This window comes from Littorina saxatilis, linkage group LG10 (assembly GCF_037325665.1).
Source record: "Littorina saxatilis isolate snail1 linkage group LG10, US_GU_Lsax_2.0, whole genome shotgun sequence".
Lineage (NCBI taxonomy): Eukaryota > Metazoa > Mollusca > Gastropoda > Littorinimorpha > Littorinidae > Littorina > Littorina saxatilis.
This window is the reverse complement of record NC_090254.1, coordinates 45040476-45053213: the sequence shown is the minus strand read 5'-3', so window position 1 is coordinate 45053213 and position 12738 is coordinate 45040476. Positions and strand designations below refer to the sequence as shown.

At 44.4% G+C, this 12738-nt stretch overlaps 2 protein-coding genes across 3 annotated transcripts; one reads left to right on the top strand and one right to left on the bottom strand.

Annotated features, from left to right (window-relative positions):
- Window positions 1–4397: 4397 nt before the first annotated feature.
- Window positions 4398–11540, bottom strand: LOC138978927 (uncharacterized). 2 transcript variants are annotated; one of them, XR_011459850.1, is made up of 2 exons: window positions 5045–11540; window positions 4398–4816 (listed from the first exon to the last, which is right to left on the bottom strand). XR_011459850.1 is itself a non-coding variant. In XM_070351739.1 (2 exons), the coding sequence occupies exon 2, from the start codon at window positions 9314–9316 to the stop codon at window positions 5666–5668; it is 3651 nt and encodes a 1216-aa protein (XP_070207840.1). In that variant the 5' UTR covers window positions 9317–10860; window positions 11089–11540; the 3' UTR covers window positions 4398–5665. The 2 variants fall into 2 exon arrangements, 1 of the variants encoding a protein (XP_070207840.1); XM_070351739.1 differs by having other exon boundaries at window positions 4398–10860; window positions 11089–11540.
- Window positions 11155–12734, top strand: LOC138977884 (uncharacterized). The gene is made up of 2 exons (XM_070350489.1): window positions 11155–11194; window positions 11710–12734. The coding sequence occupies exons 1-2, from the start codon at window positions 11155–11157 to the stop codon at window positions 12732–12734; spliced, it is 1065 nt and encodes a 354-aa protein (XP_070206590.1).
- Window positions 12735–12738: the final 4 nt, after the last annotated feature.

The window sequence follows — 12738 nt, the reverse complement described above, 5'->3', positions numbered from 1 at the left end:
ATTCCAACCCATTCTTACCCAACCCAAACTAAGCTTGCACAACCCAAGCCAACCCAACCCAAGCCAACCTAACCCAAGCCAACCCAACTTTACATAGGCTAACCTAACCCAACCCAACCCAACCCAACCCAACCCAACCCAACACAACCCAACCCAACCCAAGCCAAGCCAACCCAACCCAACCCAAGCCAACCCAACCCAAGCCAACCCAAGCCAACCCAACCCAAGCCAACCCAACCCAACACAACCCAACACAACACAACACAACCCAACACAATCCAACACAACATCACACCACAACCCAACCCAACCCAACCCAACCCAACCCAACCCAACCCAACCCAACCCAACCCAACACAACCCAACCCAACCCAACCCAACCCAACCCAACCCAACCCAACACAACACAACCCAACCCAACCCAACCCAACCCAACACAACCCAACACAACCCAACCCAACCCAACCCAACCCAACACAACACAACACAACACAACCCAACCCAACCCAACCCAACCCAACCCATCCCAACCAAACACAACACAACCCAACCCAACCCAACCCAACCCAAGCCAACCCAACCCAAGCCAACCCAAGCCAACCCAACCCAAGCCAACCCAACCCAACACAACCCAACACAACACAACACAACCCAACACAACACAACACAACCCAACCCAACCCAACCCAACACAACCCAACCCAACCCAACCCAACCCAACCCAACCCAACCCAACACAACCCAACACAACCCAACCCAACCCAACCCAACCCAACCCAACACAACACAACCCAACCCAACCCAACCCAACCCAACCCAACCCAACCCAACCCAACCCAACCCAACACAACACAACCCAACCCAACACAACACAACACAACACAACCCAACCCAACCCAACCCAACCCAACCCAACACAACCCAACGCAACGCAACGCAACGCAACCCAACCCAACCCAACCCAACGCAACCCAACCCAACCCAACCCAACCCAACCCAACCCAACCCAACCCAACCCAACCCAACCCAACCCAACCCAACCCAACACAACCCAACCCAACCCAACCCAACCCAACCCAACCCAACACAACCCAACCCAACCCAACCCAACCCAACCCAACACAACACAACCCAACCCAACCCAACCCAACCCAACCCAACACAACCCAACACAACCCAACACAACCCAACCCAACCCAACCCAACCCAACCCAACACAACACAACCCAACCCAACCCAACCCAACCCAACCCAACCCAACCCAACCCAACCCAACCCAACCCAACCCAACCCAACACAACCCAACACAACACAACACAACACAACACAACACAACCCAACCCAACCCAACCCAACCCAACCCAAGCCAACCCAACCCAACCTTACACAACCTTACACAACCCAACCCAACCTTACACAACCCAAGCCAACCCAACCCAACCTAATCCAACTCTATTGCCCTACTGTGAGTGCAAACAGACATTTTGTCTATGGTGTAATTATTGGAGCCAAGCCAACCTAACCCAACCCAACCCAACCCACCACAACCTATCCCAACCCATCCAAACGCAACCCAACCTAACCCAACCCAACTCAACTTAATAGTCTTATTGTGAGTTCAAACAGACATTTTGCCTATGGTGTAACTATTGGACCCATCACAACCCAATCCAACCCAACTTTACCGCCTTAGTGTGAGTTCAAACAGATATGTTGTGTATGGTGTAAATATCGGAGCCAACACAACACAACCCAACACAATTGTATTGCCTTAGTGGGAGTTCAAACAGGCATATGTTGTCTATGGTGTAATGATGTGAGCCAACTCACGTGGAAGAGCACGGTGGCGATCCTGTTGCCCGCTGGTTGCAGGTGGGTTGACAGGGGTCGCACGTCTCTCTGCGGGAATAATGACATGGTCGGTTGGTTGGTTGGTTGGTTGGTTGGTTGGTTGGTTGGTTGGTTGGTTGGTTGGTTGGTTGGTTGGTTGGTTGGTCGGTTGGTTATCATTCTTGATCGTGTCTTCAGCACTGTATTGCTATTGGAGACCGAGGCAAGTTTGTTTCCCTTTTCAGCTCACATGGTTAATTCCATGCTTAAAACTATTTGCAATCAGGTCTATTACTGTCAAAAGAAGGTCCTAAAACTTCATAGCTTTCACATTTTGTACTTCAAGTATCGAAGTGTAACTGTTTAAACTCACAACTGACTCGTCCTTGACTTCAAGTCGACACGGGCGTTGTCGTTTCCAACCCGCGCAGTGCCCAGCTTGAACAAAATTACACAACATTATATTGGACGGAAATTCGTGATAAAACGTATTTTCTTCCGCTTCTACTATTGATCTGAATTAAATAATTTAAATCAAAATTGAATAACAGTAATGAACAAAACCAGAACAAATGGTGGCAAGGGAATTGTTTATACAATCGTATCCTCCCTGCTGCTACTAATAATTGTTGTTTCAAGCAATCGACATTTACGCTTGTGTCCAAATATTGTGCTGCGAAGGGGTAAGGAGAACCAGCGGGGGTGAAGAGGGGGTGGGGCGTGCGTGAGGGGGGGGGGGGGCTGTTGGGAGGAGCGAAGGCATGTGGACGAGGGGGGAAGGGTAAGGGACAGATTCCAAGGTTACTTATAGCAGAGTTACACAATCAGCAGCAGCATTTCTCCTATCATCGTGCTAAAATTCAAATTACAAAATTCCCCAGCAAAGATGGATTGTTCCTTGTTGCGAAACAAAAGGCCTATTTCTCATGGTGCGCTTCCAAAGCGGTCGACAGTGACATTTAAGATTTGTTTTTCTAACTATGTACGTGTTTTTTCTTGAATTATTGTCTCTTATCCCCCCCTCTGCTTCTTTCTCTCTGTAAACTTGTAGGGCTAGTTATTTTTCGGTAACTTACCCAACAACCAAAATCACTTACCCAACAACGGGCCTGAATCCTCGATAGCTCATGGGTAGAGACTGTACACATTGTGGATCTACTTTTTGCGACTCAAAAGTTCAGAACACTCTAATGTACAAAATATACATTTCTGGAGCAAACAATACAACCATACCGTATTTAAACCAGCAACTACAGACTTGAACACATGAATCTCCATATAAAATCCATGAGTTTGGTTGTTTTCTGAATTCAGATCTGCCGTGCACAATCGTTTATCGCTAGCAAGATTCCAAGGAAAAGTAACTCTCATACTTTGTCTAGCGACACGAGTAGTTCCCCTTCCAGATTTCGGCTGCACCGACAAGACTGCAATCCGACGGTCAGTTTTCAACAATATTTCATTTTATAAACAGATCACACGCAATCAATTGCAAACATTTAATCAACGTAAAGAACATGCAGCGGTTTCATACACTATTTTGCCCCAGAAAACTAAACTTCATACAGTTTTTAAAGTTGGAACACGGGTGTAAAACTTCGTCTGCTAGATCTAGTCACATTCGAAGAAAGAACATTTCCTGAGCGATACCAAAACATGAACAGAACACACACTATCTGCCTTTACCGCCACAGCAGAATGACAACATAACTGTGTACTTGATTTTAGTTCAAAACATGGAAACTGACAAGAAGTGTTAACAAAATTGAATGATTTGCACGGAACTATACAACCGCGCATTAATCGATCGCCTGCGCAGGTAGACTGGTTGGGTGAATATGATTCGATCAAACTTTCGCACAAAAACTCCTCTTTTCTTTGAATAACTGAAGAAAGGAGGGATAAAGAGGTTACATACCTCGTCTCAGTGATTATCAAAAATAATGGTCTCAGTTCGCGGTCATGAAAAAGCTCGCTGAAGCTCGCATTTTTCATGATCCGCTAACTTCGACCATTATTTTTGATAATCACTGAGACTCGGCATGTAACCTCTACATCAACACTATTCACAGAATCGAAGAAAGCAGCTAGAGCCTTTACGTTTTCTTTGGCGAAGTCAACGAGGACTTGAATTTCCTCGTCATAGATGACGTCATAGATGAGTGACGCAGCAGGGACCAAAGAGAGAATCTCCACTTTGAACGTGACGTAGGAAGGGACGGAGAAACCAGGCTTGTACTGGCACTCGTGATATGGCCTCAGTGCGGACTGGACACAGGAACACGGCAATGAAGAAAACACAGGATCACAATAATGTAAAAAGCATTGGGACATGTTAAAAGAGCAAAGATGTCACAATCCGATGGGAGGATTTTCACGTGTCCGGCTCTTTCAAGATTGAATCTCGAATTTTGTTAATGTTGTCTAGGGTATGATTATTTGGCGGCTGTTCGCTTTTATAGTTAGTGATATGCGTGGTTCCTTTTAACTTAATTGAACGATAGACAGACTCAAAAGTATCGACAGAAAGAATAAACACTGGAAGCAACTGGACGAACACAACTACAATGAGTGAAAAACGGCTTTAATTTTGGTTACTCATCTTCATGCATCGACGTACTCGGCACTACAGGTCAAGTATCAGGTGTGAGAGGTTTGATCTTGCCGAAATGAGCGACTGTAAGCTCTCGGAGTGTTTATACACGGCGTCGGTGATGAAGATGATGTCTTTAAAGTTTAATGTCTTGACGATGAGTTCAACGGTGATGATGATGTCCTTGATGATGTGACGAACGATGTTGAGGATGCTCTTGATGTCTTCGACGATGAAGTGAATGACGATGATGATGCCCTGGATATCTCGGCGATGGGGTGACGGTGATATCAGTTCTTTAACACGGTTCCATCTCTCTCTCAGTTGGCGTCCGATTCATCTCCAGCTTGCATCTACACGAGCGTCTAACCAGCATCTAAACAGCATCTAAACCTGTCGATCAAAGTGAAAACAACATGTTATCATCAGCTTTATGAGCCTAACGTCTATCTAATCATTCTGACCGTTACTTACAAACAATGGAATTTTGGATTTCGTCCAACTGCTTCGCCTTTGAAACACACAAAACAGATGAACGTAGGGATGAAAATGTGCCGCTCTACTTCTGAAATGAAGAACGATATTATTACTTCCCTTTTTCCTACTTTAGCAGTTTCTTACCTGCATAATTCAGGTTTGTGATGAAATATAACTCCCGAGAAAAAAAAGCTTGAATTGTTCTCCAAAAATGGAACGAGAATCAACTGATCTTGGTGAATGGACTCAAAGTAAAACTCTACGCTACGAATATAGGCCTTCGCACGTGTCTCAAAACAATTCAATAAAACAACTCTTCCATACATCTTTTAACGCGAAGTACAAAAGACAAATATCTCAAGTCTTTATTGATAGAAATCATCGTATGAATTTGCAAATCTAATGATCTTTCCTACGGTGTAGGCGTAGAGATCTATCATAACCATTTCCAACCTCGTGTTTTCCTCTGTGTCATTCTTCCTTTTTGACGTCACGCTTTTGACGTCATTTCTCTTTACGGCGTTCCGTCTCGCAAGGAAATGACTTAAGGGTGTCACCCATGGAAATAAAATCCAATGTTACTATAATGCGTAACACACGCCCTTGGAAAGGAAGATTTTATATAATCTATGAACATGCATAATAGTTACATTAATACTATATGTGTATTACATTCTACTAATTGTTTCCGTGGATCTATGATCAGAATTCCCTTCACAATCAGGTAGTATCTCTGAGTTGTGACGACCATTGCCATGGTCTCCCTCAGTTCATGGTAGCACGGCTGAGGTAGTCTGCTCCAATGTTGTCTTTGCCGGGAATGATCTTCACGGTGAAGACGTACGGTTGAAGTTGCAGTGCCCAGCGCATCAGTCTGGCATTGGTTGGTTTCATCCGCTGTAGATACTGAAGAGGTTGATGGTCCGTCTCCAGTATGAAATGTCTTCCGTAGAGATAACGCTCAAATTTCTGGATTCCCCAGACGGTCGCTAAGCATTCTTTCTCTACGGTGGCATATTTCTGTTCTGTGATTGGTTCAGCGTCGTTCTCGATGACTTTATTTGCTTCTCTGAAATCATTGCAGAAACGCACTGCTTTACCTTGTGCTTTCTTCACGATCACTATCGGAGCGTTGTAGGGTGAAGTGGCTGGTTCGATAACCTTCAAATCCAACATCTCCTTCACTTCACGTTCCACCACGTCCACTAACGCATGAGGTATGGGTCGTGGTTTCACGTACACAGGTCGATCATCAGTCATCTTGATGTTGCAGATTTCTAGAGTCGTAGCTTTTGGTACATCAGTCAACGATGCGCTGAATTCTGTACATGCGTCTCTGACTTCACGTTGTTGTCTTGCCGTCAATGTGTCAGCTACATGTACATCTTTCTCATACTCGGTACGTTTTGTAGACGGAATGAGTATGCTGGGATCAGGTCCCATGTTGGCGAATATTTCGTCATCTTGTTCTTCTAGATCTTCGCCGACTATCGCGCTCTGTTCCACCACTTCTTCTGGAAGTTTCTCTGGTTCAGCGATCATTTCTCGTTCATGGTACTCTCGCAAAAGGTTGATGTGATAGACACGAGTTTGGCGACCCACTTTGATCTTGTAATCAAATGAGTTGATCTGCTCCTCGATCACGTATGGTCCCTTCCATGCAAGTTCTAGCTTGTTGTGTTTCGTTGGCAGTAGAAGCAAAACTCTGGTGCCGACAATGAGTTCTCTCTTCTTCGTCTTCTTGTCGTAGAAGTGAGCTTGTCGTATTGCTGACTTGGCGAGATGGTCGCGGGCGATCTTGCACGTTTCTTCAATGTGATTTCGCAGATCAATAACATGTTCAGCCGTCGTGCGTATCTCGTCGTTGCTTTCTTCTTCCGTCCACAGTTGACGCAATACTTGCATTGGTCCACGCACTGTCCGCCCATACAAAAGTTCGAAAGGAGAAAATCCAAGTGAATCTTGGGGAACTTCTCGGTATGCGAACAGTAGTGCTGGCAAGTACTGGTCCCACTTGGTCGGTTGTTCAAAAGTCATCTTCTTGAGCATCGCTTTCAAAGTTCCATTGAAACGTTCTACAACACCATTGCATTGAGGATGCCAAGGTGAAGTTGTCAATCCCTTGATTGCGAGCAGTTGGTTGACTTGAGTCATCAACTCGCTGGTGAACTGCGTTCCGTTGTCGGTCAATACTTCTTCTGGAAGTCCCAATCTTGTCCAGAATGTCCATAGCGCGTCAGCCACGGTTTCTGCCTTTATGTCTTTGAGAGCAACAGCTTCAGGATATCTGGTCGCGAAATCCACCATCACTAGGATATACTGCTTCTTTGTCTCAGACATGGGTTTGATTGGTCCTACTATGTCAACGGCTACACGCTTGAACGGAGTTTCAATCAGAGGCATCTTTCCCAGAGGTACCTTCCTCGTCCGTCCTTTTGGCATAGTACGTTGGCACACGTCACAAGAACTGCAGTAGCGTTTGATGTCACCCACGATCCCCGGCCAAAAAAAATCTTGCCAAATCCGTTCTCTTGATTTCTTCTGTCCGAGATGGCCCGACATCGCCGTATCGTGTCCGGTGGACAATACCTTTGCTCGCATCTTGTGAGGTACTACTACTTGTCGGTGGTCCTTTCCTTGCTTGTCACTGTATTGGCGATATAACACGTCCTTGTCATAGATGAACTGAACTCGCCCTCGAGTTACATTCGTTCGTGCCAACACATGTAATTTCTCAAGGCTTTTGTCGTCTTGCTGTTCTCTCTTTAGATCAGCAACGGTGAAGATCTTTCCTTCCATAGGAAAACTGGGAATTGACGCATTTCCCTCCTCTTCACGTTTTTCTTGTCCTCGGGTAACGGCTGTTGCAGTGGTTTCAGGGATTACGGTCTCACGGACTGGATATACAGGTGTCTCGATTTTCTCCGATCCTACACCCATCGAGTTTCCAATCAACACAGGATGGACAGGATTCTCCATGACGCTAACTTCGGTTTCTCCCACGAAGTACGGCGTGTCCATGTAAACGTGTGCGACCGATAGTTTCTCTTTCACTGATTTCTTCGCCAAAGACGTTTCTTTTGTGCGCGTAGTAATCTTGCTAGCTGGTACTAGTTTGGAATCAACAATCGTAGAGGTGCTTCCGGTGTCGCGGAAAGCAGTGACTACCTGGCCTTCAACTACGATTTGGGACAGTTTGGTGAATTTCTTGTGAACACATTTGTCGCACAGTTGATCATGTGTCGCATTCCCCTCGACGTCATTCTCGTCTTGAAATGCGGCACTGGCTGATTCATCTTTCGGAGGCTGGCGACAATCCTTCTTGAAATGGCCCAATTTTCCACATCTGAAACATTTGACGCTGGTTCTGCTTTTATTTCCTTCGTCCTTGTCCTTGTTTGTGGAATTCGTCCCGTGTGTTGCCTTGTGTCCTCTCTCTTCAGGTTTCTTCCCATGTCTACGGCTTTCTTTGGGTCGGTTTTCTTCGTAGAGAGTTACGGTGTCGATCACGTCATCAATGCTGTTTGGTTTTCTATCCTTCACGTACGTGACGAGTTCAGTAGGCATGCTTTCATACACTTGTTCCGTCAGTATGAGGTCTTTGAAATCATCGAAACTTTCTCCGATATTGGACATTTCAACCCAGCGATCGAGGAACAAAGAAATCTGAGTAATGAACTCTTTGTACGAGTCAGCGTTTTCTTTCCGTGTGTTTCTGAATCTTTGTCTGTATGTTTCCGCGGTAATCTGAAATCTTTCCAGCAAAGTCTTTCGGAGCAATGCGTAGTCGCGTGCATCAGCGACTTTCATCTTGGTGTAAGCAGTGCGTGCTTTACCTTTTAGCAGTGCGGACAAACGTACAGACCAAGTGTTAGGGTCCCAGTGTGATGCTTCAGCATGACGTTCAAATTGCAGAAGGAACGCTTCTACATCGTCTTTGTCTTCGAGGAATGGTAACTTCGGTTGGTAGTTATCGGTATCGCGAGGTCTATGATTTCTGTGATTGTTATTGTTCTGATTTCCTTCTTCTTCATCGCCTCCGCGATCGCGTGAGTTTGTTGCGCGAGCTAATTCGACCTGAATCCTCAACTCCTCGAGTCGAGTTTGTTGCTCGCGTTCTTCTCTTTCACGTTCAACACGGTCGGCACGTTCACGTTCACGTTCAGCGTCGGCACGTTCACGTTCACGTTCAGCGTCGGCACGTTCACGTTCACGTTCAGCGTCGGCGCGTTTACGTTCAGCATCGGCAATTTCCGCACGTTCAGCACGTTCACGTGCACGCTCCGCACGTTCACCATTCTCACGCTCACATTCCAGAACAAAATCACGCAACTCAGATCCCTCCAAACCAAGTAACTTCCCTTTATCCATCAAAATCCTCGTCGCTTCCAGGGCTGCATCCACTGAAGTATCCATCTTACCTGTCTGGCTTTCTACGTCAGTCTCACCACACGCCTTCACTCCAAATTTGAGGACGTGCGAAGTTTCTATATCGGGTACTGTGCATGGAATTTATCTCATCACAGACTATCTCGAACCTACTTCGCATTTATGGAAAAAATCAGTTATTACAAACTGTAACTGAACAATGTTACTGTCAACTCGTAACCATTCGTTCTGTGACCTAGAGTGGTCAATACAACTGCGGCTCGACTCCCAGTATTATCACTCTAGTCTATCACCATACGTAATCCAACGTATATAAAGATCCCACGGTTTCTATCTAGAAAATTTCTTAGAACTAATTGAAGTAGCTAATTTCAACACTAAGAAAGTATCCGCGATCTTCAATATTATGAATAGTTTATTAGCTAGATACTCAGACTCTGTCCATTGAATCTGTCACCACAAATAGTCAAATGACTTTTCCCATGTGCGTGAACGTAAATAAACTAGTTCAAAATGTTTTTGCGAAATATCTCCATTTCGACTTCCTTTTTGTTTCGTTGGTTCTACTTAGAAAGGAATTTGAGCCGTTCCCCAACAGAATGTTGCCAACTAATCCTACCTGCTAGAACTAGATCTACAGGTAGATGAAAGTGATCTAACTTTCACTTTCCAGTTTTGTTTTGTTTTTCCTCGAGAGTTACATTTTGTTTTTACCTTCAGTAAGGTTGTGTTATTTAGTTTACCTTCATTAAGGATGTGATCTACAGTGAGTTTTTACCCATACTACACTATAGTTTTCCTTTAAATCAATACACAAATAAACATATACTAATTACTTAACTAATGAATGATCAATGAATACACACAAACCACACAAGACAATTTCTTCACATGTATCTAAACGAAATAGCCTATCCCGGACGAGGCAACCAATATGTCACAATCCGATGGGAGGATTTTCACGTGTCCGGCTCTTTCAAGATTGAATCTCGAATTTTGTTAATGTTGTCTAGGGTATGATTATTTGGCGGCTGTTCGCTTTTATAGTTAGTGATATGCGTGGTTCCTTTTAACTTAATTGAACGATAGACAGACTCAAAAGTATCGACAGAAAGAATAAACACTGGAAGCAACTGGACGAACACAACTACAATGAGTGAAAAACGGCTTTAATTTTGGTTACTCATCTTCATGCATCGACGTACTCGGCACTACAGGTCAAGTATCAGGTGTGAGAGGTTTGATCTTGCCGAAATGAGCGACTGTAAGCTCTCGGAGTGTTTATACACGGCGTCGGTGATGAAGATGATGTCTTTAAAGTTTAATGTCTTGACGATGAGTTCAACGGTGATGATGATGTCCTTGATGATGTGACGAACGATGTTGAGGATGCTCTTGATGTCTTCGACGATGAAGTGAATGACGATGATGATGCCCTGGATATCTCGGCGATGGGGTGACGGTGATATCAGTTCTTTAACACGGTTCCATCTCTCTCTCAGTTGGCGTCCGATTCATCTCCAGCTTGCATCTACACGAGCGTCTAACCAGCATCTAAACAGCATCTAAACCTGTCGATCAAAGTGAAAACAACATGTTATCATCAGCTTTATGAGCCTAACGTCTATCTAATCATTCTGACCGTTACTTACAAACAATGGAATTTTGGATTTCGTCCAACTGCTTCGCCTTTGAAACACACAAAACAGATGAACGTAGGGATGAAAATGTGCCGCTCTACTTCTGAAATGAAGAACGATATTATTACTTCCCTTTTTCCTACTTTAGCAGTTTCTTACCTGCATAATTCAGGTTTGTGATGAAATATAACTCCCGAGAAAAAAAAACTTGAATTGTTCTCCAAAATGGAACGAGAATCAACTGATCTTGGTGAATGGACTCAAAGTAAAACTCTACGCTACGAATATAGGCCTTCGCACGTGTCTCAAAACAATTCAATAAAACAACTCTTCCATACATCTTTTAACGCGAAGTACAAAAGACAAATATCTCAAGTCTTTATTGATAGAAATCATCGTATGAATTTGCAAATCTAATGATCTTTCCTACGGTGTAGGCGTAGAGATCTATCATAACCATTTCCAACCTCGTGTTTTCCTCTGTGTCATTCTTCCTTTTTGACGTCACGCTTTTGACGTCATTTCTCTTTACGGCGTTCCGTCTCGCAAGGAAATGACTTAAGGGTGTCACCCATGGAAATAAAATCCAATGTTACTATAATGCGTAACAAAAGACATAATCGCTATCAAGTAGAACAAATAGCGTCACGATCCTATAGAAAACAAAGCTTTATCATCATGCATAAAACAAAGAATCACGATCATATAGAAAACATAACATCCCCATCACGTACACAACATTGGAGCATAATGATGCAGAAAACACGCGTCACTATACAGAAAACACGGGTCACCATGATACAGAAAACACGGGTCACTATACAGAAAACACAGGTCACCATGATGCAGAAAACACGGGTCACCATGATACAGAAAACACGGGTCACCATGATGCAGAAAACACGGGTCACCATGATGCAGAAAACACGGGTCACCATGATACAGAAAACACGGGTCACCATGATACAGAAAACACGGGTCACCATGATACAGAAAACACGGGTCACTATGATACAGAAAACACGGGTCACCATGATGCAGAAAACACGGGTCACCATGATGCAGAAAACACGGGTCACCATGATACAGAAAACACGGGTCACCATGATGCAGAAAACACGGGTTACTATACAGAAAACACGGGTCACCATGATACAGAAAACACGGGTCACCATGATACAGAAACCACAGGTCACCATGATACAGAAAACACGGGTCACCATGATACAGAAAACACGGGTCACCATGATGCAGAAAACACGGGTTACTATGATACAGAAACCACAGGTCACCATGATGCAGAAAACACGGGTCACTATGATAGAGAAAACACGGGTCGCCATGATACAGAAAACTCTGGTCACTATGATACAGAAAACACGGGTCACCATGATACAGAAAACACGGGTTACTATGATACAGAAAACGAGGGTCACTATGATACAGAAAACACGGGTCACTATGATACAGAAAACACGGGTCACCATGATACAGAAAACACGGGTTACTATGATACAGAAAACGAGGGTCACTATGATACAGAAAACACGGGTCACCATGATACAGACAACACGGGTCACTATGATACAGAAAACGAGGGTCACTATGATACAGAAAACACGGGTCACCATGATACAGAAAACACGGGTTACTATGATACAGAAAACGAGGGTCACTATGATACAGAAAACACGGGTCACTATGATACAGAAAACACGGGTCACCATGATACAGACAACACGGGTCGCCATGATACAGAAAACACGGGTCACTATGATACAGAAAGACCGGTACGGTTGGCCTAGTGGT